Source organism: Pleurodeles waltl, chromosome 3_1 (genome assembly GCF_031143425.1).
Source record: "Pleurodeles waltl isolate 20211129_DDA chromosome 3_1, aPleWal1.hap1.20221129, whole genome shotgun sequence".
Taxonomy (NCBI): Eukaryota; Metazoa; Chordata; class Amphibia; order Caudata; family Salamandridae; genus Pleurodeles; species Pleurodeles waltl.
The window spans coordinates 361,781,205-361,808,812 of record NC_090440.1 but is presented as its reverse complement, the minus strand read 5'-3'; the positions used below and the strand labels follow the sequence as shown (position 1 = coordinate 361,808,812).

The window sequence follows — 27,608 nt, the reverse complement described above, 5'->3', positions numbered from 1 at the left end:
GCAAAAGAGGCTCAATGAAGAGATGAGGGACACTTCTACCTGGTGGTAGTGAGAGAATCAGAGGAGAAGGCGTAGGTCATTGGGGTGGGGGGGAGGGAGACAAAAATGATTGTTGCACTGGGCACCACTAGCGCTAAAGCCGGCACTGACGTTAAGAATTGTGGCTACTGCAGTTGTTTATTTTATTTGAATGATTGCCTTGTCGGATTTTGACTGTTGAAGTGAAACGGCATTTACTGATCAGACTGGCCATCTTCCGTACATGCTAATAGAACTGATTCAGGCGGGACGCTCCTGGTTTTTGAGACCAAAAATGGTTTCATTTTTTCTGTCTCCCGCCTGAAAATTCCTCTTCTCCAACAGACGTTGATGGGGGAAATACATTCTCCCGGGCATTTTTTTTTACACTTACCTCTTCAAAAATATTTTGCCACGTATGATCTCCATAGATATTTGAATATCATACATGCCAACATTTTACAAGGGGGAGTGAGAGATTTTGAAAATAATTAGGAGAATACGTTTTCCGCATTGACATTCATTGAATCAGAGGCACTTTCAGGCGGGAGACAGGTAAAATGAAGTCCTTTTTGGCTTCAACAATCGGGAGTTCCCGCCTGAATCAGGTATTGTGGCATGTATGGAATATATAAAAAATTATACTAAGCAGCCTTGCATATTTCCTTAATTAATTGAAAATCACTGATACGCACTCTTACATAAGGTGTATATAATTGTGCAATAAAGCCACATTTTCACTACGCTACTTCTTCCAGTGCTTAATTTGAGCCTGTGATTTCCGCTGCTCGGCACCAGCACTTAATTCTTACCACCAGTGCTTGTGAGTCTGCCACATGGTGGTGCTGTCTGCCAAACATGATTAGTAAGCACAACAACAGTTGTTTATAATGCATATTAAATTAATAATCGCTAATAGATGCCACCCACACCGTTCTCATAGTTTTGGGGGTCTTGAATAGAATGAATTGTCACACTTGTATGATGGTTAGTACTTGTGTGGTACTGCAACAGGGATGGCGCAAGATGTGGTTTCCCCCTGACGAGGGCCCTGGCACTTATTGTTTTTCAAATTAACCACTGACATCTTCACTACTCTGCACTATTCCATTGTTAGGTTAATATATTGCCTTTTAGTAAGAACTGCTTGTGTGTAAATAAATGTGTAATAATGGGAATAATCGGCCTTCCCATTTATTGATAGAGTACAGACGCTTTTGGCAATGGAACAGAGATATGTCCCATTCGGACATTTTTTATAACCCCTTCTGTGCCCAGGACGTAACGGTTACGTCCTGAGGCACAGTGCTCGTGTGCCCAGGATGTAACCATTACGTCCTGGGCACAGAGCCCAGAGGGAGGCTAGGGCTCCCTCTGTGGGGTTCGCCCCCACCCCCCAAGGCAGAGATGGAAGGGGAAGCCCTTCGCCTTCCACCCCCTAACCCGTGACGTCAGCGCGGCTGCTAAAACGCCCACTAGACACCAGGGATGTACTTTTTTTTAGAAAATTGGCATGAGGGAGCGAGCCCTTGGGAAAGGGTCGCTCCGGGGGGGGGCATTATTTTCTAAGGCCTTTTCTGCCCCCCTTGGGGCCAGAAACCTCCAAGCACCAGGGATTTTTTTTGGTGGAGAGGAACCCCTTAGGCAAGGGTCGCTCCCCTAGGGGGCAAATTATATTTAGGCCATTTCTGCCCCCCCTTGGGGGCAGATCAGCCTATTTTAATTAGGCCGATCTGCCCCCAAGGGGGACAGAAACCACTAGACACCAGGGAGGTTTTTTTTTTCTTCGTGAATTTCACGCAAGGGGAGTGACACCTTAGGCAAGGGTTATTCCCCTGGGGGGCAAATTTATTTTAGGCCATTTTTGCCCCAAGGGGGGGCAGAAACCACTAGGCACTGGGCATTTTTTGTTGTTGTTGTTGTTTTACAGATGGTGAGCGACCTCTTAGGCAAGGGTCGCTCCCCTGGAGGGGCAAATTGTATTTAGGCAATTTCTGCCCCCTTTGGGGGCAGATCGGACGATTTTAGGTCAATCAGCTCCCAAGGGGGGGCAGAAAACACTAGGCACCGGGGATCATTTTTTTTTGCGCCAATGTCATGCAAGGGGAGCGACCTCGTAGGCAACAAGGGTCGCTCCACGGGGGGGGAATTTATTTTAGGCCATTTCTGCCCCCCCTGGGAGCAGATCGGCCTATTGTTATAAGGCCGATCTGCCCCCCGGGGGGGGGGGCAGAAACCTCTAGACGCCAGGGCAAAAAAATAAATGTAGTTTTTTTTTTGTATGTTTTTTTTTTTTTAGAGATGAGGAGTGACCCATTAGTCAAGGGTCGCTCCCCTGGGGGGCAAATTATTTTTAGACCATTTCTACCCCCCTTGGGGGCAGATCGGCCAATTTTTGATAGGCCAATCTGCCCCCATGGGGGCAGAAAGTCTACTAGATGCCAGGGAATTTTTAAAAAACTAAAAATATTGGGGTGGTGGCTACCAACCAGTATGGGCTTGGTTACTCCCCCACCTCAACTGAAGGGGGTAACAGTCTTTTAGCTCTCCCCCGCACTCTAAAACATCTTATCCCACAGCAAGCAAGAAGACATTTGATTATTTTGGGGTTTAGTTTTACATCTGGGCCATGAGAACTTGGCTTACTCTCAAAATCGGCCCACTTGGAATGGTGAGGGCTGCACTTTATGGACTTTGGGATGCTGCCATGTAGAAAAATCCACAAGACCTAGACACATCTGAAAACTAAACATCTGGGTGATTCCAGGGTGGTGTGTTTCACATGCACCCGCACCATTTTTGTACCCACAATCCCCTGCAAACCTCCAACTTTGCTGGAAATCACACATTTTTCCCACGTTTTTGTGATGGAACCTTCCAGAATCTGCAGGAATCCACAAAATTCCTACCACCCAGCATTGTCTCATCTATACCGATAAAAATTCTGCTGCACTTGTCAGCCTAAAAATGTTTTTTTTGCAAACTGCCCTTTTGGACCACCTACACAAATGAGGTATCATTTTTACCGGGAGACTGAGGGGAACATTGGTGGTATGAAATGTGTCCCATTGCGGTGATCCCACACAGAAATGTGGGAAAAATTTGATTTTTTAGCTAAATTTGAGGTTTGCTGAGGATTCTGGGTAAGAAAACATTGGGGGATCCACGCAAGTCACACCTCACTGGACTCCCTCGGGTGTCTAGTTTTCAGAAATGTCTGGGTTTGGTAGGTTTCCCTAGAAGGCTGCTGAGCCCAGGACCAAAAACGCAGATGCCCCCCTGCAAAAACAGGTAGTTTTGTATATGGTAATTTTGATGTTTCCAGATAGTGTTTTGGGGCATTTCCTTTCAGGGGCGCTAGGCCTACCCACACAAGTGAGATACCATTTTTATCGGGAGACTTAGGGGAACGCTGGGTGGAAGGAAATTTGTGGCTCCTCTCAGACTCCAGAACTCTATGTCACTGAAATGAGAGGAAAAAGTGTTTTTTTGGTCACATTTTGAGGTTTGCAAAGGATTCTGGGTAACAGAACCTGGTCAGAGCCCCACAAGTCACCCCATCTTGGATTCCCCTAGGTGTCTAGTTTTCAAAAATGCGCTGGTTTGCTAGGTTTCCCCAGGTGCCGACTGAGCTAGAGGCCAAAATCCACAGGTAGGCACTTTGCAAAAAAACACCTCTATTTTCTGTGAAAAAATGTGATGTGTCCACGTTGTGTTTTGAGCAGTTTCCTTTCGTGGGCGCTAGGCCTGCCCACACAAGTGAGGTATCATTTTTATCGGGAGACTTGGGGGAACACAGAATAGCAAAACAGGTGTTATTGCCCCTTGTCTTTCTCTACATTTTTTCCTTCCAAATGTAAGGCAGTGTGTAAAAAAGACGTCTATTTGAGAAATGCCCTGTAAATCACATGCTAGTATGGGCACCCCGGAATTCAGAGATGTGCAAATAACCACTGCTTCTCAACACCTTATCTTGTGGCCATTTTGGAAATACAAAGGTTTTCTTGATACCTATTTTTCACTTTTTATATTTCAGCAAATGAATTGCTGTATTCCCGGTATAGAATAAAAACCCATTGCAAGGTGCAGCTCATTTATTGGCTCTTGGTACCTAGAGTTCTTGATGAACCTACAAGCCCTATATATCCCTGCAACCAGAAGAGTCCAGCTGACATAACGGTATATTGCTTTAAAAAATCTGACATCGCAAGAAAAAGTTACAGAGTAAAACGTGGAGAAAAATGGCTGTTTTTTTTCACCTCAATTTCAATATTTTTTTATTTCAGCTGTTATTTTCTGTAGGAAAAACTTGTAGGACCTACACAAATGACCCCTTGCTGAATTCAGAATTTTGTCTACTTTTCATAAATGTTTAGCTTTCTGGGATCCAGCATTGGTTTCTCACCCATTTTAGTCACTAACTGGAAGGAGGCTGAAAGCACAAAAAATAGTACAAATGGGGTACGTCCCAGTAAAATGTCAAAATTGGGTTTTCCAATTCAAGTCTGCCTGTTCCTGAAAGCTGGGAAGATGGTGATCTTGCCACCGCAAACCCTTGCCCTTTTTTCCCATTTTTTTTAAAAGAACACATTTTTCACTGTATTTTGGCCAATTTCTTGGTCTTCTTTAGGGGAACCCACAAAGTCTGGGTACCTCTAGAATCCCTAGGGTGTTGGGGGGAAAGGACGCAAATTTGGCGTGGGTAGCTTATGTGAACAAAAAGTTATGAGGGCCTAAGCGCGAACTGCCCTAAATAGCCAAAAAAAGGCTCGGCACAGGAGGGGAAAAGGCCTGGCAGCTAAGGGGTTAAACAATTTCTCTATGTAACTAGGGCTTTACTGTGAAATGCACGGAAGAAATCCATCAACCTGCATGTATTTATTGTATCATTCTAATTTCCCTTTGAATGCATGGCCACACATATTTCACGGGAAAGTTATATGTGAATTATAAACAATGTAGCTTTGGCTGCGCCTTCCTTGTTCTTGGACTTTAGGACCAAGAGTTCGTTCCAAAAGTCGCTTGTCATTCATAACGTTCCACGGAAGAATTCTCGCAGTGCCCGAAATACCGCGAGAGCTGAGATCTGCGCCGTACTCTGCGATGTTGTTGTGCTGTCACTGTAAATCGAGGGGAGCGAGCCTCTTTCATGTCTCACCTGAGGCGCCGCGTGACTGGGTCCACGGTTCGGCTGATGCACCGCCCACTAACCCTAAAGCCCCGCGTGCCGCTGGTTTCGGCGGAAGATGGCTCGGCGCTCTACCCGTGACTGGTGGGACTCCTTCAAGTGTCTGCTGAGACAGAGGGACTCGCCGCTCTACCTCAGCGACAGCAACAACGCGTACGACTTCAGCGAAGATCCTGGCGGCGGCGACGAGGAGGACCTGCCTCGGTTTAGCGAGCTCCGAGTGGTCGTGGCAGCAGCGACCGGGCAGCGAGGCACTCTCTCTTCTGATGATGACTCCCTTCTGGACCCGGACCTACCTAACGCCAGCGCTCAGCCCTCCCTCTGCGAGCGTTGCACCGAACACCGGGAACTGTCCAAGCAGCTGCGGGTCCGCAATAGACTGGTGCTGGCGGCTGCGCTGTACTTGGTGTTCATGCTGGGGGAGCTAGTGGGTAAGGTGCGCTTCCGCCGGCACTGACAGTCTGCGGGACAGGCTGCCGTGCACCCCCATTGATGGGCTGGTAGGGAGGAAGGGGCGGGTGACAGGTAAAATCAAGCCACTTTTGACTTCGCCAGTTGGGAGTTTCACGCCTTAAGCTGGTTTGTTGGCATGTATGGAAAATTATATTAAGCTGCCTTGCATATTTCTTTAATAATTAAATGAAAACCACTGACGCGCTGTTATCTAAAGTGTACATAATTGTGTAGCAAAGTCACATTTTCACTGCGCTACTTTTTCGCTACTGTGCTCCTTTCCATTGTTAAATTCCAGACTAATCAAACGTGGGGTTACCGGTGCGATGAGCTTTGTCCAGTGGAGAGAAACTGCTCCTGTCATAGCGCCGTTTTACCGTTGCGCTAGAGTGCACTTTTGAGCGCGAGGGTCATTCCATCGTAGGCGTCTGGGAGTGCTTGTACTCCTATTGCCACTGGAATTTATATTAAAAGGAACTGGCCTTATGCAGTGTAAGGACAGCCGTCTTCTTGTTAATGAGCCCTAGGTTGCTTGGTGTAATAGTGACAGGTAGAGCAATATTCAGGGGGTAAGAGGGTTACAGAGATCACGATTTCATAAAGCAAAATGTAAATGTGACATCACAACTCTTTTGAATAATGAAAACTGGGTTGTTGGTTTCCCGCTCCGCTGGTGGTGACGATAAGTGTGAACTGGCAATATTCAAGTAACTTCTTAGCACAGTGATTGGGACTAATCTTGCTTTGTAATGGAGAGGAACACGGTTCCCTAGTCATTGTCTGTTTTTGAAGCATCAGTACTTTATCCCTTATCACGATAATCTGTTGCTCACCGGAGATCACACAAACACGCCTGTAAATTGTGAATGTTGGTTCCTTCTCCCTTTTAGTACCCTGGAAACACTGTGTGCAGTGGTAATGAGGGTGACGGGCCTGGTCAGGTAGAGCTGATCTGCACTGGGGCTCATTGGGGGTCTTTGAGTGCGGTAAAAAAGAACAAAAAACACTCCGCAATACGAGAAGTCGTGTGCATGATGTTTCTATAAACTTTAGTTTCAGAAACGGATACTTATACTTGGCAAATCTCCTTCCTTTAACAGTATTGCTTTTTGTGATAAATTTGTATGATTTCAAGAAACAGTATTACAATTCATAACCAACAGTTTTCTTCCACAATCGTCCTGTTAAAGGGTAGACAGCCTGAAGTTCATAGTAATTGCAGTTTGTTGACGGTATGAAAAACAATAAAATTAAACCCTATTATATTGACGAGTGAGAGGAGAAATAACATCGAAGCTGAGTTTAATTTAGTATTGGGACCTCTGTGATTTCGTGGTTTCATTCAGAAAATGTCTCAGGTAAGGCAAGCAGACCAACTGATAATTTAGTAAGTATTATTACATTTGTTCAGTGAGAGTGAGTAGGATTTTTTTTTTTTCTCCATGTTTTTTTTTTTGCTTAAACGGGGAATAACACTACCTTGCAAGGTTTCACTTTAAACAATAACATTGTGGGAAACCTGTTTACATTGCTGAAGTTGACTTAGTTACGGTTTTTATCATGGATGTTTAATTTGAGAAAATACCATGATAACTTTTTTATGGGTACTATCCAGACCCTCCTGGGTTTTGCCTCTTTTTGTTTTTTGTCTTTAAGATTATTCTGTTGCATAACAGTTTACCCTAGTCTGGTTTTCAACAAAAAGGTTATACGACCCAACCTCAATACAGCCATTGTTCAGCCTCAAAAGTCAATACAGCCTCAAAAGAAAAACCTCCGGAGAGACGTTGAGTCAAGGTCAGACCTTTGATCTTTGGGATACCTTTTGATGAAAACCTTCCTAACAAATACTGCCTATGTCCTTGACTTTGCTGCCTGTTTAAGATATACACTTCCAACACGGCAAGGCAGTGCTATCTCTTTTTCCATGTTTTAAAACAATGGAATTAAATATCTTGTATACAAAATTAACTTGCTGCTGGTAAAAAATAGTACTCATCCAACTGAGCAATAACATTTTCTCACTTTTACAACAGTGCTAGACTTGTATGGTTAAGCCCTGGTCTAAAAATGTAATCGTACAAGTGTAGTTGTGGCCTTTGTTTTCTTTGTATTCGGAATTGTTGAAATGCATGGCCTACTTTTTTGACATCAAAATCACATCTTTTAAAACTTTCATTTTAGGTGGCTACGCTGCTAATAGTTTAGCAATTATCACTGATGCACTTCATATGCTGACAGACCTCAGTGGAATTATTTTGACTTTGCTTGCTTTGTGGTTATCCACAAAATCTCCGAACAAAAGATTCACCTTTGGATTTCATCGCTTAGGTATGCTAAAGCTCATTTTGACAATTTACACAGCCTATATTTTGTAAAGTTATGTTTATTGCAACATTCTTTTATGTGTTAAACTGTATTTTGAGCGTACATTATTCTCAGGTTTGCTCTTTTTATTTTTATTTTTTTACTTTAAGGTTTTGTAATAACTAAAGCACAATTAGCAACATGTCAGTGATAGTCAGTTGATATAGACAGAAGCACAACCAAGGAATCAAATACAGTGCAGCAGATGAACACTGGTTCAGTGATTCTAAGGTATGGTACAGTATAAGGAATATGACAAAATGCCTTCACTGACCATTAATGGCCCAAGGAGAAGTGTTGGTGCAGTGAGGGAACCGCCCATCGCCAGTGTCAGAGGGTGGAGGCGACAAAGCTTGAACATAATGGTGAAAAATGTCCTTTGGGCGAGAGGTTGGTGGCTGAAGGAAAGCATAAAGCTTTGTTAGTTTCACAATGGATAAGGTCTCCAATCGAGGCAGTCTCAGTCGGGCGAGCCGTGCTGCCCCAGTAAAGGACGATCCGCTGTTTAGCAAGCAGCAGCGCCACATAGCCCCGTATGGGTTTTGACAGTGCCATCACATAACCCAGTAGAGCTTGGAGTGGAACAGCAGGACGGAGTAGAGTAGAACTTGCTCCAGTATGCAGAGATAACCGGGTTCTCAGACAAAATGAAAGAAGTTGGCATGGTCGGCCTTACATTTGAGACATTGGTGGGATCGTGTAGTGTCCAGATGGTAGAGAGCGGGCAGAGTGGTGTATGCATAGTGTTTAAATTTAAAATGCAAAAGTTTGTGTTGGTAGCTGTTTGATATTAGTCTGACCTGGGTGCATCAGTAATACCATAATTTGTCCGATAGGGCGTGACTGAGATCCCTCTCTCAGGCGACTCTTCAGGCCCAATAGTTCTAAGTTGCAAAGACGTACAGTATAGAAGAGATATGAACTGAGCGTCGTCAGGCACCGTAATGGAAATGGATAGGAGTGGAAATTCTCTTGGTTCAGTTAGGTAAGCAGGCAACACTCTGCGTAATGCACCATGCAGAATGAACCTATCAAGTGCGGAGGTATGATGTCCCTTGGTCACAGTCTAAACAAATCGCCAACAGTGCGCAAGTGGAAGGAAGCAAGGGTATGTAGTGTCAGCTGTTCACATGCAAGCAGGAGCCATGGTTTGTTGGATAAGGGAATGTGTGGTGAGTAGAGAGTATCCAAGCTAGATAACAAAGCAGTTTCATCCATGCCCAGCACGTTGTTGGGAGTGTCTGCATTTCCAAAGGGGTTCTGGGCAGACCCTTGGGAAGCAGCGCGGTAAGCGGACTGGAGGGGGACTGTGTCCGTACTGGTTTGAGAGATTGAATTCTACTCTCAGGATGGTGTCAGTAGTAGGCAAAATGAGACTTAGCAATCAAGTAATAAAGATAGTAGTCCGGCACCCCGAAGCCCCTTGCTCAAACGGTAGTGTCAATGTCGACAAGCGTATTTGGAGATGCCTACCTGCCCAGACCAGCTGTATGAGGATACCTCTCAGCATATTAAAAAGGCAGAGCAGTGGGAATATTCAGAAACAAGTATAGGAAGCGAGGAAGAACCACCATCTTTATCATGACAACCCTGCCAGCAAGGGACAAAGGTAATGTGATCCAACGCTCCACCTGTGTAACAAGCCTGTCAACTGCTGGGCCATAGTTCAGACGAACGACCTCAGTGCCGCACTTATGCAGATATATGCCAAGATATCTCGTCAATCCCTCCAGATCAAGGGATATGCAACGTGACAGGGCCTAGTGGCATCCGTGAGGGGGGACAATTCAGACTTGTTCGAATTGATGGACAAGCCGCAAAAAAAAAGAAAGAAAAAAAAGTATCACCTCTTCAATGAGGGGGTTAGATTATCAATCGGGTCCCTGACGAACAACAAGCATGGTACACTTTACAACACACTTTGGAAATACCAAGCAATTTGTTAGCTCTTTAAAGGAAAATGTAACTTTGAATTTCGAAGCGCTGGGTTAAAATAGGTGATGACCATTTTGGTATAATGGCACCCTCTCTATGGTTTTTAAAGTTGTGTGTGTAAGTATTGTTTTTTTTTTTTTTTGGTATAATTTTTATTGGACTATTGGTTTACAGTACAGAAAGATAAAATCAAACAATTATATATCCATTACACCCCAGACCACCCATTGCTCTATAGGTAAAGTGCCCTATAGGTAAAGGAGCTCAATTTACGGTCCCCTGCCATATCCAGTAAAGTAATGTTAGAGACTCTTTAGGGACTTCAAAGAACGAGGGCCTTATCTTGCGAGCTATATCTGCCATTTAAGCCACCTATAGGAATTGCCCTTGGCCCAGATTAAAGGTTTCGCCTGCGTCCTGCAATGTGATGAATCTGTAATTCGGGTCCAGGTCCTTTTGTGTTACAACTGGCCGCCTGCCATAGATCCATCAGCATTGTGTGCGCTATTTGAATGAAAGGCCGCAGAGACCATATAGGCATGTTGGGTGCGTAAGGGACAAATCGCAACACCTGAGGGACCACCCCCTACCCACTTGTCTCACCATGTAGGGGGCCGAGTTAGGAGCCATGGCCCCAACATCAGAAGTTCTGCTAGGGGGCTTCTCACCACAAGTGCTGCGGAGTAAGCGCTTCTCCCAGTTTCCCCCTTCATCCAACCAATGTACTGCATGTTGGAGCTGCGCAGCAAGATAGTATAGCTCCAATTTGGGTAGTTCCAAACCACCCCGCCACCAGGGACTCTTGAGAGTTGCCAGACTGACCCTCTTCCTACCAGCCTCCCAGTGCAAGTCAACAATGAGTGTTTTTCTTGGATGTTTTGATTTACATGTAATCCCGAGACCTCTCCAAATTCCGCAGGGTTTGCAAGCAGCATAGGGACTGAATAAACTGGCTGTCTCAAATATTACAATGCGTCATCTGCCTACAGAAAGATCACATGTATTGTCTCCCTAGTCGTCCCTTCCGAGCCATGCAACACTGAGTGCATTCTAGACGCTAGTGGCTCTATTGCGAATAAGTGGTGACAACGAGCAGCCCTGCTAGTCCCCAGAATAAGGGGAAAATGTGCATCACCATCCTGCCAATACAGATGCTCGCCATGGGGTCCTTATAAAGTAGTTGCACCCATTTGATAAATATCTCCCACCTTTCTCAGCACCTTCCCCAAGAATTTCCAGGACAGGGAATCGAATGCCTGCTCAATGTCAAGCAGTGCCAGAATGTATGAATCGTCTCTCAGTTCTGGCGTATTCATGACCATGGACAGCCTCCTTAGAGTGTTTCTGCCAGGGATAAAACTGCACTGGTCTTCCTGGACCAGGGATGGCAGGTGGCCTGGCAACCTGTTCGCCAGGAGCTTGCTAAGTATTTTAATGTCAACATTTAGCATGGAGAGGGGGTGGTAAGAGGAGATCTCTTAGCATCCTTATCAGGTTTAGTTATCATGAGTACAAGCACCTCTTTCATAGAATCAGTCAGCTGTCCCCTCATAAACGTGTCCTGATACACCACCAGCAAATGATCTGCAAAAGCGTCTGCACTCCTCTGATAGAACCCAGCAGGCAGGGTTCTGCCCCCCTCGTTCTCCCAAACCAGATCTTTAAGTTTTAATTGCATGAATCACTGCCAGGATTTCTTCCTCAGTGCGTGCGCGTCTAGTTGTGCCTGGTCCCCTCAGACAGACATGCCATCTGAAGACCTGCCAAATACTCGTCCTCGCCACTTGTGCGTCAATATCTGGTATTGCATAGACTCTGTAATGCTCAGTGAAGACCTCCTAACAAAAATTGTAATGCTCTGTTGGGATCTTACTGCTCCCCACCCTGTGAATCTCGCACCACTACCACAGGTGTCCTCTGCGTATGAGCTGCATTTTTATGCTGTACATTGTCTTCATGCATTCCCCTTGCAGAACCAACTTCAAAGCTTCACACTCCATGGCTTGAGTACAGGAGCTCTCCCAGTTCCCCTCAAATTAATGATATAATACCTCAAAAGCAGTTTGAGCAAAAAAGGATATCTGCTAAGGCCTCCACCCTCAGCCGCCAAAGAGGGACCTGCGGGGCCCTCCTGCTGGTTTTGTTGAGAACATAGAGGGAAATGACCATATATATCACGTGCTGTATAGAAGACAGCAACAACCTCTTGGGCCAAGTTGCCAGACATCAAGCAGTAATCAAGACACCTATATGTCTCAGTCACTGGGGTATAACAGGAGTAGGTACGGTTCGGTGGATTCCACTCTTTCCAGACATCACGGAGACCAAGTCTTCCCTGTGTCGTCTCCTAGTCATTACTGGCTTTGTATCTACACTTGGAGGTGGTGTTTAGGGGTATAGAGGTGGAGTGGGCATCCTGGCATCCAGCATAACGGATACTATAACGTATCTGTACTCCGGGTCGACTGCCACTCCTGTGGCTGAAAAAAGGGGTCCCATGTGCCACCCAGATAAACGCTCTTCTAGCATAACTAGAATAGGAGGTTGCATATAGCTGTCCTATACAATTTGCCCAAGTGTGTGTTTCCTGGAGGACTGCCACTGAGATCCCATATATTTTCAAGTATGTGTACACCCTCCTCCTCTTAGCAGGCTGCCCGAGGCCCCTCACATTTTAAGTTAGAAATGTTAATGTCTGATCCGTCATGTGTAGTGAGTGGTATAGTCCTCCCTCCCCTCTCTCCAATCCCAGTCTGCTTCCACATACTCTTCATACACTCTAATCAGACATCCAGTAGCATATCCATGCAGAATAGTGCAGATCTTCCTACCTCCGTGTAACCAAACAGAAAACCAAGAACTTACCCCCTCCCACCCAAAGGCAGTGCGTTCAAACAACTTGAGCCCATAACGTCCGGGCCAACACTCAGAGCTCACTGTCCCACCCAATCTGCAGAGGCCAGGGCCTCAACATCTCTAACTGCATCTCACTGAGATCCCAGCATTGCGCCTGTGCTACAAGACCATAGACGCCTAAGCTGCCCCAGCGGGACCATAGTCACTGGTCACTTCCCTCCGGTTGTTATGGTATCTGCAGGCCACCTTCACTGCCAGTTCATAACATCACAAAGGTAAATGAAGCCCCATAAAAGAACAAAGTTTGTAGAAAAATGTCTCTCCCCTGCAGTGTAACATCATGTACAGTAACAGAAACCAAGAGGATACATTACTATCTGGACGGCTGCAGGCAGCCTCCAAACTGAAGACTCAAGGAGTCCTCAGCCATGTCGGTCCAGCATGTAATGCAGATCCCAGCAGAATCCCTGGTATCAGGGGTAGTTGCTCAGTCAGGGGCACCATTCCTGGCACCAGGGCAGCATTGTCACTCCAAAGCTCTCATAGCCCCAAGTCTGTGCTGTCATTAAGACAGTATTGGCCTCCCTGGTGATATTGAAAGGACTCATGGATATCTAGTATGCAGTTGGAGACCTCTAAAGTTCCATCCGGACAGACCACAATCCTTCCTGCTTGCCTGGCTTCAGGACGTGACTCTGAGGCAGAGTTTGGATGTGATAATGTGATGCTTCAGCTAGTAGGCACTAGTATCCAGTTTGTAGCTCGAGGGCGCCTACTGTTTCCCTCCCCCAAGTGTATCAAGCCAGTCATTTTCTTCCTCTGGGATGTCAAAGAAAGGAAACCTTTTGTAGGGAGCTGGGTTCTGGTTGCAGTACTGCCCCCCCACCCCACCCACTTTTGCTTGGTTTTTAGATGCAGCTTTGACTGAAGTGCACTGGGTCCCTGCTAACCAGGTCGCCCGTGCCAGTGTCCCTTCTCTAAAACAAGACACCTGGTCACTTGATTCTCCCCCAATTGACCAGACCTTTCAGCCCCCTGTAAGTTCCTAGAAAATGCTACCCTGGTACCTAGGGCATGGAAACTGAAGAGGGCCCCTCAGAGCTGCAGCATATCTTGTGCCACTCTGAGGGACCCAGCAGCAACTTTATATAGACTGTCATTGCAGGTTGCATGATCAGGTGTTCCCAAAATTGAAAACACGACATGACACACAGCCTTTGTGCCATGTCCCCTAACACTGCATATAGTATAGGTAAGTCACTCCTCTAGCAGGCCTTACAGCCCTAAGACAGGGTGCATTATATTACATGTGAGGGCATATATACATGAGCAGAAATGCCCCTGCTATGTCTTAGTTGATTCTCAGACATAGTAAGTGACCAGGGAAGCCACTTTAAATACATGTACTAGACAGTGGTCACTACGAATTCTCCAGCTAAATGATGGCTTCACTGAAGATAGGGATGTTTGGTATCAAACCTCTCATATTGGTGAACCCACACTGATGCCAATGTTGGATTTAGCAAAACTTGCACTCAGAGGGCACCTTAGAGGTGCCCCCTGGAAACTACCAAACTACCAGCTACTAGTGTGTTGACTGACTGGTCCTGATGAGTTCAGCCATCTTAGACATGTTTGTGGGCCCCAAAGATGCTCTCGAGGGCCAGAGACAAAAGTGGGCATTGGGCGGGGATGTTAGCAACTCACCAAGGCAGGATGGATATTCCAGGGCGGCAAGCTTCAAAGGCCTAGCTGCCTTTGTAATGCGACCCAGGGCTCTGCAGATGGCAGAGATGACCAACTGCCCCCCCCCCCAATTCTGACCTCCCTTTTGGTAGCTGAACAGGTGGGCAGATTAGGAGGTGTGTCCACTTCATGCTAGTCCCACCCCTAACGTGGACGAGCTGAAGTGGACACCACTTTTTAAATTCCTCCAGCTTTGTTTGGAAGGAATTAGGCCACTAGGGTTCAGGTTATGCCTACCTCCCAGCAGAAGTGGTCATAAAAATGGTGTAGTCACCCTAAAGGTGGTCAGCCCACCTCACACTCCTTGTAACACCCCATAATTGAGTATTTAGGTGGTACCCCTGAACCCTACAACTCCGAACCTGGCAACCTAAGAAGAAAAGAACAAAGAAGAGACAAACCAGCAGAAAAAGGAGCAATTGACCTGGTACAATGCCACCGGCCTGTCTGCACTCCTGAATGGACTCTGCACCAAAAGATGCCTTGTCCTGCAGCTGAACCTCCAGAAACCTGGGAGGACTGCCTGTCTTCGAAAAAGACCCAAATCTCCTGTGAGCAGCGGATCTGCTCTCCAACCAACTCCAAAGAAAAGACTCTGCAGCCTCTGGAGCCACAAAGACTTGACACCTGAAGTCCTCACTGCACCCGCTGTCACTGACAGAAGTGGACCTCCAGTGCCAGCAAGGTCCCCTAGCTGTCCAGAGTCCGAGTTCATCATGGTTTCACCCCTCCTGTTTTCCTGGAAGTAGTCTGCAGCCTCTGCATGCAGCCCCCCAACTCCTGCAGCAACTACAGTGAGAGAACCCGACACTTAAAGCAGCCACTGCACTAGTCTTTGCCAGCCCAAGTTGAAGTGGACCCGTGGTGTCAACTATGTCCCCTGGGTCCCCTGAGCTTGAGCCTAGTGTGGTTTCACCCCTCCTGGACTCCACAACAACACCTGCAGCCTCAGACCACAGGACCCCCATCCGCAAGTGCCTCAGGACAAGGAAACTCGACACCAAAGGACACCCCTGCCTCCGTTGCCCCTGGGCCTTGGAGAAGAGGACCAAAGGTGCACCTACGTCCCCAAGCATCCCACATTTGTAACTTACCTGTTGGTAGTCCCCGACTGGCCCCCAGTCTGCAGCCTAAATTCACGGAGACCAATCCCCATTTAAATACATTGAGCACCCAATGTGTACTGCATCTCTACACCTGGCATTCTCAGTGCAGCCCAAAGTGACCTGTTGGTGTGGTCCTGACCCTTGCTCAGTATTTGCCTTAAGTCTACGAGATTGGTTCCATGAGTCATCAATAAGTGCTTGTTTGCTGACTGTGTTTTCCTCCCGTAGGCTAACATTGAAGAACTTGCAAATTGCACTGTCGTGCCACCCCCCACCCCCCCAATAAAAAGAAGGGTTATTTTTCTAAATTGGTCTCTGATTTATTTTTTGAGTATGTGTCTCATTTATTGCCCCTGTGAGTACAACAAATGCTTACCACTACTTTCTGATAAGCGTAACTGCTCGCCCACCCTACCACAGAATATAGCATTAGTCTTCTCTGTTTTTACCTCTGCAAACCAATTGGGAATCCACTGGACTTTCTGCACTGAATATTTTTGTCTAGTGCACCATATAGAGAAACAGTTTCCTACACCTTTCCATTATGTTGCATCCTGAGCATTACAGCGAACAGCAAGTCATACCAGGATTAAGGTCCTGTAAACTTCATTTTGTGAGCATGATTTTCATTCAAAGGTCTTGCACCTTGCTGGTATAGTCCAGGAAGATCATAATGTTTCGCCTCTCATGCCACAGAACTCCATGGACCCATATATGTTGCAGTATTGCGTTGCGGTCTGTGTAATTGAAGAGTCTGGCAATAATGGCACAGGAGGCACTCCCGGCTTAGTCTCTGGGGCCAACGTATGGTGGGCCCGTTCTCTTGTGAAGAATTTTGAAAGTTTCTGCGGTTTGAGAATGGCTCAGTGGACTATCTCTATTCCCGGTCCCGGAAGCCCACAAATGTAAGGTTGTTTCTCATGGAGTGCCCTTCCACATCTTCAGTCCTTTCCTCCATGCAGGTGAAGTGAGTCCAGAGCACTGCCACTGTTTTCTGCAATCAGTCAAGGGATTTGTAGAGTGCAGCCAGTCACCTCCGAGGGTCTCAAGGCTCTGGAGTTACTAGCTGATTTGTTGTGGACCTTTTATTCGAACAGTCATATCTTAAGTCCTTTCCTTAATTGTTGGAGTGATGAGGTGGTTCTGAGATGCAGGGGAGCATCGCTCAAAGCTTTGGCCGCCAGGTGTGAGAAGGGATGTCCTCTGCTGTTGCTTCAACAGATCTGGGAGGGTGTCTGCGAGGAACACGGAGGCAGATTGAAGGTGTCTGCTTGGTTGGTGGAAGGTCATGCCTTTGTTAATGTATGCTGGTCCTTCGTTATGGAGGGCTTTGTGTGCATGTGTCAGCATCTTTAACTGGCATGCCTTTAGGTTGGGAGCATTGTAGCTTATTGAGGTGAGGTGTTATGTGGGTTTTGCTGGGGAGGTCTAGGACGAGTCAGGCCACTGAGTTTCATCTTCTCTGTAGGTGAGGGTGTGCAATGATTCCTGCTCAGAGTGTTTTCACGTAATACAGCCTGCTGGGGATGAGGGCCTACATAACAGTCCTTCTGGTGTTGACTGGGAGCCTCCTGAAGATATTGCAGAGCATGGAAGCAGGCAGATGAGACTGCGTTTACCTGTTCCTCCATGGATATCTTGCTGTCCAAGATGATGCTGAGGTTGTGGGTGTGATCTGACAGGGAGGACTGAGTTCCACAGGCCACCATGTTTCGTTTCATGGCTAGGTGTTGTTCCCAAAGACGAGGACTTCAGTCTTTTTGGTGTTGACCTCGAGATAGTAGTTTTTCATCCACTTGGCGATATTTATCATGCATCTGCGGAAGGTGTCTCTGTCAGTGAGAGGATGAGCTTGGTGTGTCCTCTGAGATGATGTTGAGTCTGTCCGATCTGACCATGTTGGCAGGGGTCATGTACGTGTTGAAGAGGATGTGTCTGAGGGATGATCCTTGTGGGGATGCCGCAGAGGATCTTCTTGGGTTCAGGGGTGAACAGTGGGAGGCGGATTCTCTGGGTCCTTCCTGTGAGGTATGAAGCAATGCATTTGAGTGCGTCTCTCTATATTCTGATTTGAGGGAGTCTGTTTATCAAGATGTTGTGGGAAATGGTGTCAAAAGCAGCTGACCAGTCCAGAAGGATGGGGGCAGCCAATTCACTGCGGTCCAGGAGGGCTCTGATGTCTTTGGTGGCTGTGATCAGGGCTCTCTCGGTGCTGTGGTTGACTTTGAATCCAGATTGCGCGAGGTCCAGGAGGTTGCAGTGTTCCAGGTGTTTGGTGAGTTACTGGTTAAATACCTTTGGAGGACCTTCACTGGAAAGAGGAGCAGGGAGAAGGGGCGGTAATTATTTGGTTCTGCTGAGTCAGCAGATGGTTTCTTCAGGAGAGGCCTTCAGCGTGCTTCCAGTCCTTGGGGAAGGAGGTTGATGTGATGGAGGTGTTCAAGACTTTCTTGATTTCTCCGCCATTCATCTAGCTCCTGATGTTGAAGACGGGGAAGGGGGCAGGGATCTGTGGGTGCTACAGAGTGCTCCGAATTCATGATGTAACCTGCACTCATGAGGGGGTCCCAGTGGGTAAGCAAGTGTTCTGGGTTTGAGTACGTGTGTGGGCATACTGGTGATGTCTGAACCCCAACCATCTGTCACAAAGTTTTCCTAGATTGCTGAGACCTTGTAGTGGAGCGAATCCGCAAGGGTGTCACACAGTTCTTGTGAGGGAGTGATAAAATTTCCATTAGCATCAGGATTGGAGAACTCCTTCACGATGGCGAAGAGTTCCTTGCTGCGGTTTGAGTAAGATTCTAAACGGCCTGTTAGGGCATTCTTCTTTAATCTCAGGAGGTGGTGGTAATGGTTGAGTGCTGTCTTGAAAATGGAGTGATTTCCTGACTCTTTGCTGGTGTGCCACTTTTTTGTAGTTGCTGACAGTTGTGCTTAGTGGTTTTCAATTCTGTGGTGAACCAGCTTCTGGCAGCTCCATTGTGCTTGTTTAGTTTGATGGGGACAGCTTTGTTGGTGCGTTCTGTGATCCACTGGGGACTTTATTAGTGGTGTCCCCACTTATTGTTGTTGTACCGCAACTTGTACCTTGGCTTCAGCCGCCCTTTCCAACAAGTTCCAGAAATCTGCATGGAGTAGGCCCATCTCAGTATCCAGTGTATCAGTTTCCTCCAGCATGACTTCCTTCGAGCTTGTAATTGCCACCATGATGTCTGCCATAGTTGGGGCACCCTGCTCCGTGGCTGATCGCGGCTGGCTGGTGTGACTGTAAACCACCAATTCCCTCTTCCCCCAGGGACATGGGATTAGCATAGTTATCCATCTTGTTAGCCCCTACCAGCTATGAGGGCTTATCTTTTGCCATACTTGAATGTACAGAAACCCTGTGCAGCACTAGAACTCTGGCCACAGGCCCACAGTAGAACCTGCCTTCTCCCTCAGGAGTCTGACATTCTCGGAGATGTTGAGGTGCCTCAAGGGAGCTCCAAAAAGGCTTTAGCTAACTTGATCTGGGCCCATGGTGTGGATGAAGTTCACGGGGGCCCACCCATCTGTCAGCAAAGTGAGGTAGTCAAACATGGATGTCTGGTGAAGGTGGGCCCCCGTAGCCATGAAGTTGGTAGGAATGTCAATCCTTGCACCAAGGATCCGGAAATACAAGTATCCCAGTATAGCAGTCATAGCTGCAGTCCCCAGGCCTCTCGACCCCTCACAAATAGCCACAAGCCTCCCGGTGCAACAGGGGGGTCTCAAAGGGTGCACCCCAGGCAAACGTTTAACACCCCGATCTCCAGGGAGCACTCCAGGTCCGAGGTGAGGGCACATCGGCTGGCTGTGTCCCAGAGACCCTTAGAGTCAAGCCCCCACTTTGCATTATCGCTTCAGTGCCTGCAGCTGCGCCTCCAGCTAACAGTTCAGGGAGAGGAGGCACAGGTGTTCAGTAGATGGGCTTTGGGCAGGTAAAAATGTGGCCACTCAAAGCTGCATGGGTGGCCTGCCTGGGGGACACGCCCAGCTAGGCAAATTGTTGGCACCAAGCTACAGCGCAGGGCCCTGCAGGTCTTGCCCGATTACACCCCTACCCTGGCCCCCCAGGCACCATGCACCAGCCAGCAGGAGTCATTGCCGGCCCGGCTACACTGTGGTGTCTCATCAGCCTAGGAGTAATCGGGAAACAAGGGCCCCTTGCTGTAGAGGAGCGTGCAAATAGAACCCTATGTTTGCTTTGCTAAACTTTTCAAAGTTTCCTGTTATTTGGTCCCCCTATTCTAGTTGGAGAAACACTACATGCACATAATTGAGCCACCAGGCATATGATACCAGTATTTCATATAAAGTACTCTGTGGGACTAGTCTTGTATTTGATCCTTTCAAGAAAACTAGTGCATTATAAAATGACACCCCAACAGACCGATCAAGAAATAGCAGACAAATTAAAGACAAAGTTCCCATGAAAAGCCTTAACCTGAAGCAACACAATCATATATTTGTGGTCTGAAAATCGCTGTTAAGGTTTACTGGGGATACAGTACACAACTGAATGCTTTTAAGATGAGATGCTACAGTGCCACAAGAAACTTTTTTATGTAACTACTTTAATCTACCAAGATCTGTTTTGATAGATACATTGAGACACAACCCACATTCTGGAGCAGCTTTGAATTGTCCAGAGCACACCCTTCTGGTTGTATAGGAGTCCTGTTGTGAGGCAGAGCCTAGGTGCCAACTAGCATGGTCTTGTGGGTGGCAGGGTACTGGAAAGGTCCTGAGGGCTGCACAGAGCTTGTCAAAAGAGGCAGCCCCCCTACTTGTGTTACATGAATACTGTCTGCATGGCTGCATACTAGCAAATGGAACCCAGCTAAACTGAAATCCCCCCCCAATGAACACTATGTAAAGTCAAGGTGTTCTGTCTTCTAATGGGAGTGAGCGATTGGATAAGACATGAAAGGCTGTTTTTTTTCTACTGCAAATCGTTGTGTATATAATATGCCTACATAGATAGTTCACAGGTGAGGGTTAGCCTGAACATTATAAGGATTTATGTGCCAAACAAACTTAAATTAGATCTGGCCTCATACTACTGTCTAGTGGAGGTTACAACGGGCCTGTGAGACCCTGTTGCATTTTCTAATACATGTGAACATCTGCATATAGGTGTTGCAGTTGCTGTAATGTGAAGGAAGTCCCAGCTAGGAGGCTTTGGTGTAATGAATGGGCGTGATTAGAACATTAAGAACAAGGGCTGTTTGCTTACCACGCTGAAAGGAAGGACCTTTTTGAGGATTGTAATCTGCGGTCATTAAGATGACTCTTCAGTATTGATCTGTGGAATAAAGCTAAGGTGTTTGTCAACCAAAAATCACAGGCTCTTTACTTTTTTAGAGGTTGAGGGGGCATTGCTGATGGAGGATTGTGGTAAGTTGGAACACCAAAAAGAATTTTGCCAAAGCATGAAAACTCTGTCTTATTGGAGTGTAGCTTGAGGAAATTATTGTTAATGCAGTGGTACACTGCAGAGAAATAGTAATTGACCTGCTTTCTTTCGAATCTTCTCAGCAGGTTTCTAAATCTCAATCGAGTGTGGTACGAAAAGTATTTTCCTTTGTTGAAACCAAAGATATGAATACTTGGGCCGAAGGTAGATATTAAAAAGAATAGTAAAGAAATAGGAAATACCTTAGCCTGAAATTACAGAGCTTTAATGATTGTGTTTTATAAGAAAGAAAATGTGTCCACCATAGTCCATCTGGTATACACATACCCACCTCCACAATTTTCTATATCAGGGAGAAATGATTAAAAGTATGAAATGTATTTGAGGTTTCGGAATGTGACAGCTGGGCAATTTTCTCAGTCTGTAGGCCTGGCCTAATCCTCCATCTGGCTAACTAATAACTAATGTACTGCTAGAATTTTTGGAATGCTTAAGGCCATACAATATTTTTGGCAGTCTTAATAGCGTATGGGAGGATGAAGACAAGGATTTCTTCAAAAGGGATTTTAACACAGATTCCTTTTTTTTTTTTTTTTGTAACACCCATGATGTAAAAGCTGCATTATCAATGTTGTAATCGAAGTAACAGACATCAAAATTTGAGAGATGTAAATAGGAGTGAGAACTTTTCTTGGAAATTTCATGACAAGGTATTCGTCTTAACAATAAGGATTGGCATCCTGGCACTGCTGGAATGGTCGTCCTATTGGTTAAAGTGCTTTTGTTAACTAACCTGTATTGTGTTGACTGTGAGGCACACTGAATAGTGCACTTATCAAATGTGGAAAAGGATTGACTAGCCAAAGGGTTTACATTGACTTCTGTTCCCAAGGACAGCACCCACAATCCCTACTTGAAGAGCAGAAAGAAAACTAAACTCCGTAGACTACCCCAAACATGTAGATGGCCACTCATTCTCTATCTTGCCAAGCACTTGCATGGGTTCTTAAGCAGTTAAGAAATTGACGATACACAGAGCCTACAGTTGAGCTGTGTTTACCAAGTTATAAAACAACTTCCCAAAGGAAACTAAGTCCACACAAGGCAGAAGGGTGCAAAAGTACCAGCTTAATTTTACCACAGGACCAGCCTACATAAAATGGGAAAGCTGAAGAGCCCATTGTACCTTCGTTGTGATACAGAAGAGAGGACCTTCCTCCACACACTCTGGGGCTGTTACAGGATGGCACAATATTAGGATTCTGTCATAGAAGAATTGGAAGAAGTGGTGGGTACTGTTATTCACTCTTCAATTAATTGTGCTAGGCATACCTAATGATGTGGACATAGCCAGGAGACAATTGCAGTTTTGGATGGTGGACTTTGTTGTTGCCAAGGGGGATCTGTTCAGCCTTAGTGGGGGAGCAGTGTTCACACAAGAGACATGTGGAGGGATGGTATGAATCGTTGCATGGAGGCGTAGAGGGCAGTGTTTGAGAGCAGGGGCTGCACCAAGGAATTTTGAGAAAAACTAGGGAAAATGCAGGTCCTACCATGGCCTCACTGATAATTTGGATGTTGTATCTGGCGATGAGACTCTAACTTGATGCTGTCATAGCTGAGGTGGATCAAGTCATAGACCTTGTGCTGAGGCAATTTGCGTAGTTCCGATGAGTTGCTCATGGCTGGCTGTGTGGAGGCAGGGGGGGAAAGGATTGTGAAGTGGTGTTCTGGCATGTCTTAACACACACTCATGTCTGTTTGTAAAATCTATAAAATATATTTTACAAAAACATTGAAAGACAAAAAGGAGTAGAGAAACTTATTAGATAATAGCAATTGTTGTACCATCCTGTCTTCCTTTGCGCCTCCTGATTAAAACTGTACCCCATGAGTGTGAGTGGACTTGTTGCCCAGGACAGGAAAAACCCAACATGCCTCTGTGGAAAGAGCTAGAAAGAAGCTTGGAATGTTTAGGGATGTAGTTAGCTGGGGTGTTTGGGCTTAGGGTTACTCAGCAGCCACGGAAACCTACCAATCTAGGTATTTCTGACATCTAGAAACCTGGTGTAATGATGGTGGTGGAAGCCACTGTTTTTTCACAAATAGAATGTCCTGCAAATATCAAACTTTGATTTTAAAAATGGCTGAATATCCTGGGACTTGTGAGGGAACAGCAAAAACCCCACCACCCATCCATTCCACACTTCTGCTGATAAAGGCAGTGCAAGTGGTCCTATGTAGTGTCAGTGTGGTGCAGTTTTTGGGCTACGCTTGTCCCATGCAGTAGGCACACTCATGCATCCATGATGCTGTTTTTATTGGTATAAGTGTGGAAGTATTGACTGGTAGGAATTTTTGGCATTTGCCCTAAGTTCTTGCATTTTCAGTCATAGTAAAGTAAACAAACTGTGATTTCTCCCCTCCCCTATATTGTGACATTTGCAGGGTGTTCTAGCTGATAAAACATGCTGTAATTCACACATTCCTCATCATGTGAATCCCTGTGGACTCTAATTTTCAGAAATCTTGTTTGAGTAGGAATCCCTGGGTGACAGGCAACTCCATGTATAAATACTGCAGTCACCTCTCCCTTCAAAGCTCTTCCCAATCAGAAACATTTCCTGATGTCTAGTGGGCCGCTTCCTGCTGCAACCCACTGAAAATCCTCAACATGTCTGGTTTCTCCAAACCCAGAGGGAACATGGATTTGTGTCAGAGCTCATACTTTTGGTGAATCGTTCTAAATTTATTTATTTAGAGAGTTTTATATAGCACTGGCAAAAACCGAGGGTATCAGATCGCTTTACAACAGTACAAGTAATCAAAAACATATTCATTTTATACAGGTATGGTTTCACATAGGCATGTAAGATGGGGTGAAGACAGTGGTGGGGGGAGGATGTGAATTAGAGTGAGCAGTGGCTCTTTGCTGAGATGTTGGTTGGTTGATGAGGAATTCCTTTAGTTGCTTCTTGAAGATCTGGAGGGAGGGGTTTCATCTTATGTGAACTGGGATAGAGTTCCAGATTTTGGGGGCATTGCTTGTAAAGGAGCATGCCCAGGTTTTTTCTTAATGAGTTTTGGGCGGGATGAGGAAAAAGGTGTTTGAGCTTCTTAGTGTTCTAGTCTGTCCTGCTTTAGTGAGTTTATCGGCGAGGTATTCTGGTGGTTTCCCAGTGTGTAGGGCTTTGTGCGTTAGACAAGCAGTTCCAAAGTTGCAGCGGGCTTCGATTAGGAGCCATTTTAGTCTTTTCAGGACAGGGGAGATGTGGTCATATTTTTTTTTTATTCCTGTCACCATTCTGGCCACTGCATGGAGAGTGGATCTCATGGGAGCAAGCTGGGTTTTAGCCATGCCGGTGAGGATGGAGATCCGGTAATCTAGTCTGGAAAGCCCAGTGCTTGCGTGGCATTTTTTAGGACATCTGGTGGTATGAACGGTTTGATTTTGTCTAATAGTTTCAGGCTGTGGAAGGCATTTTTCGTGTTATTCTTTATGTGGTCCTGCATAGTCAAGTTGGTGTCCACAGTGATTCCTAGCAACTTGACACAGTTTGTTGGGGTAAGATTGCATTTGAGAGCGTCTATGGATTTTAGCCATTCTTGCTTCTGGGGGAGCTTGTTCGTTTTTTATATGAGAAGTATATTTCAGTCTTATCTTGGTTGAGTTTTAGGTGGTTGTAGGATAGCCAAAGTTGAACTTCTTTAAGGATGGCATTTAGTCGGTATACATCCTCTATTGAGGATATTTCCATGTAGAGTTAGTGTTGTCAGCGGATAGGTGGAAGGGGATGTTAGCTCGGTTGAAAATGGCGGTAAGGGGGTCCATGTAGATGATTAAGAGTGTGGGTCAGAGGAAAGATCCTTGGGGAACCCCTCTGGCGATTGTAGTTGTGACAGAGGTCCTGTTAATAATTTTTACTTGTTGAGAGTGGTTCCGTAGAAAGGATGAGAACCAGCGTAGGACCGCTACTTCCACACCAATTCTTTTTTTGGAGGGAGTCCAGTAGCAGCTTGTGGTCAACCTTGTCGAAGGTCGCCGATCGTCTAGGAGAATCAGCAGGCAGCATCGGTCTGAGTCAAGGGAATTGCAAAGGTCATCTACTATGTTTAGAATAGCTGTTTCTGTGCTGCATCCTTTCCTAAATCCAGACTGAAGAGGGTTAAGAAGATTGTTGTTGTCTGTGTTGGATTAGCTGAGAGGGAACACATCTCTCTAGAGATTTGGCAAGGAAGGGTAGATTGGAGACTTGCCTGAAGTTGTTGAGGTCATTTGGGTCTGCTACCTGTTGCTTTAGCATTGGCGTGACTTGACCCAGCTTGAGGCAGTCTGGTATCACGCTGGTTTGCAGGGAGCTGTTGATGAGGTTGGTCCAGATGGGGGTAAGAGTTTGGTTGAGTTTTTTTGCCAGGGAGGCTGGGAGAGTGTCTGCCAGGTGAGAGGATGGTTTGGATGTGGCCGGTAGTTTAGAGATATCTGCCTCCAAGAGTGGGTTGAAGGTCTTCCAGCTTTGGGGATTTATTGTATGTTTTTGGGTAGGATGATACCCATCATTTATTTTTGGAAGGATGGTAGCTGGGGAGTTTCTGGAGAGTGAGCGGTGTTTATTGTTTTCTTTTCTGGGAGATATAATCTCCGTAGCTGGCAGAATGTTAGTTTCTAGAGAGAGCTAAATTTTAGTAATTTTGTCATTGAAGAAGTTAGCAAAGTTGTCACAACATTCTTTGGTTGTTAGCGGGTGGTTTGGAAGTTTGTTGTTTGATGATTTTGAAAACCTCCTTTGGTCGTTTTTTTGGCTCTATCTAGTGCATTGCGGAAGAATTTTTATTTTTTTCATTCGTTATGTTTTTTGTAGTTTCTGCGTTCTCTTCTGAGTTCTTCGAGATATGTGCTGTAGATGGGTCTGATCTCAAAAGTCTTTCAGCTGCTCTCAGTTGTCTTCTTTCGGTGTTAAGATCTTTATTAAACCAGGCTCTTGAGGGTGTGTTTCTCACTCTTTTCAGTTTCATAGGGGCTAATTGGTCTAGTATGGAGGATACTGTTGAGTTGTACTGGTTGGTGAGCTCGGTTGTTGGGAGGTTATCAGATGGGGGCGGTAGAAGGGAGTTGATTCTTTCTTCTAGGGTTGCTGCTGGTATTTGACTTATGTTTCTTTTCCATTGGAGAGACTTTTGCATGTGGTTTGGGTGTTGGGGTGTTTTATTGAGATGGAATGGAATAATGTGATGATCTGACCAGTTGACAGGGAGGATGTCAACGATCATGAGTGTTTCTTTCTGAGCTATTATAGCATCCAGTGTAGCGCCTTTATTGTGGGTTCGACCCTTGCAGAGCTGGGAGAGGTCTTTGCTGTGTAGGAGATCATTTAGGGATTGGATTAGAGTATTGCTTTCGTCGTTCCATTGGAGGTTGAGGTCTCCTAGGATGATGAAATTGGTGCATGAGAGTGAGCAGTGTGTTATTAGATCAGCCAGATGTTCCCCAAAAAAGAGGGTGTTGCCAGGACGGTGGTAGAGTAGGTGGCAAGTCATATTGGGGTTGTCTTTCCTTCTTATGGAAGCGTTGAGATGTTCAAATGAGTTGTAGTTGAAAGTGTCTATGTTGTTCTTGTGAATGATGGCAAAACCTCCGCTGTGCTGGTCTTTCCTATCTTTGTTGGTTATTGAGAACCCCAGCGGTACTAGAGTGTCCATGATCAGTTGTGAGTATTCATTCAGCCAAATTTCTGGATGAAGGCAATGTCATTGTTGTAGGGTTCAGGATGCATCTGCTAGCTCCGTAGCATGTTTGACTGCGGTTCTGCAGTTAATGAGCATGCAATTGGTTTGACATCTATTCTTAGGGTCCTGAGTCATTGGGGTCAGGGGGACATTGATGAGGTGTGCTGGAGGCCTGGTTGAAGTCGGAGGTGCGTGGTTTCGACCTATACCCGTGATAACCTGGATTTTGGATGAGGGGTTCAGTATGGATGGGATCAGGTTGTACGATTGGGCGAGCTCCACTTTTTCGCTGTGTGTTAGTGGAGCACTCGTTCTTTTCGGTCTTTGGGCATTGACGTTGCTGGGCATGGAGGGCCAGCTAAATGGTTGGGGTCTGGCTCTGCCAAGGCGTGGTGTGTTGGAGTGATTCAATGAGGGGTTCAGAAGTGTATTTAGGCTTCTCGCGATCATGTTGATGCCCTGTATCACTGTTTCTAGTTGGGTTTCCAGGTTGGGAAGTCGCTCATTTATTTTGAATATCGGTGTGTAATTTGGGGGGGGGGAAGAGTGTGGGTGTTGTGCTTCACATTGTGCGGGGTCTGATGAGGTTGGGTTGGATGGTTTTCAATAGTAGTGGGAGGTAGATTTGAGTAAACTGCAGTAGAGCGGTTAGATCTGTTGTTGGGGTCTTTGTGATTAACAACACGACTTGTGGGGGGGATCTTGGGGGTCTCTTAGGTTTAAGGACCTTAGATTATTTGTGGGAAGTGAGTGGGGGGGGGGGGTTGGGAGTGTGAGC

The 27,608-nt window shown here is 46.0% G+C and overlaps 1 protein-coding gene across 2 annotated transcripts in view; it reads left to right on the top strand.

The window, feature by feature from the left end:
- The first annotated feature begins 5,070 nt into the window (after positions 1–5,070).
- SLC30A4 (solute carrier family 30 member 4) overlaps positions 5,071–27,608 on the top strand; it is a 232,796-nt gene continuing 210,258 nt past the window's right edge. Inside the window, exons 1-2 of one of the 2 annotated variants that reach the window (XM_069222526.1) lie at positions 5,071–5,637; positions 7,844–7,990. In XM_069222526.1, coding sequence (XP_069078627.1) covers positions 5,265–5,637; positions 7,844–7,990 — 520 coding nt within the window. In that variant the 5' untranslated portion in view covers positions 5,071–5,264. The remainder of the gene's footprint in view (positions 5,638–7,843; positions 7,991–27,608) is intronic. The other variant, XM_069222525.1, reaches the window with a different exon arrangement.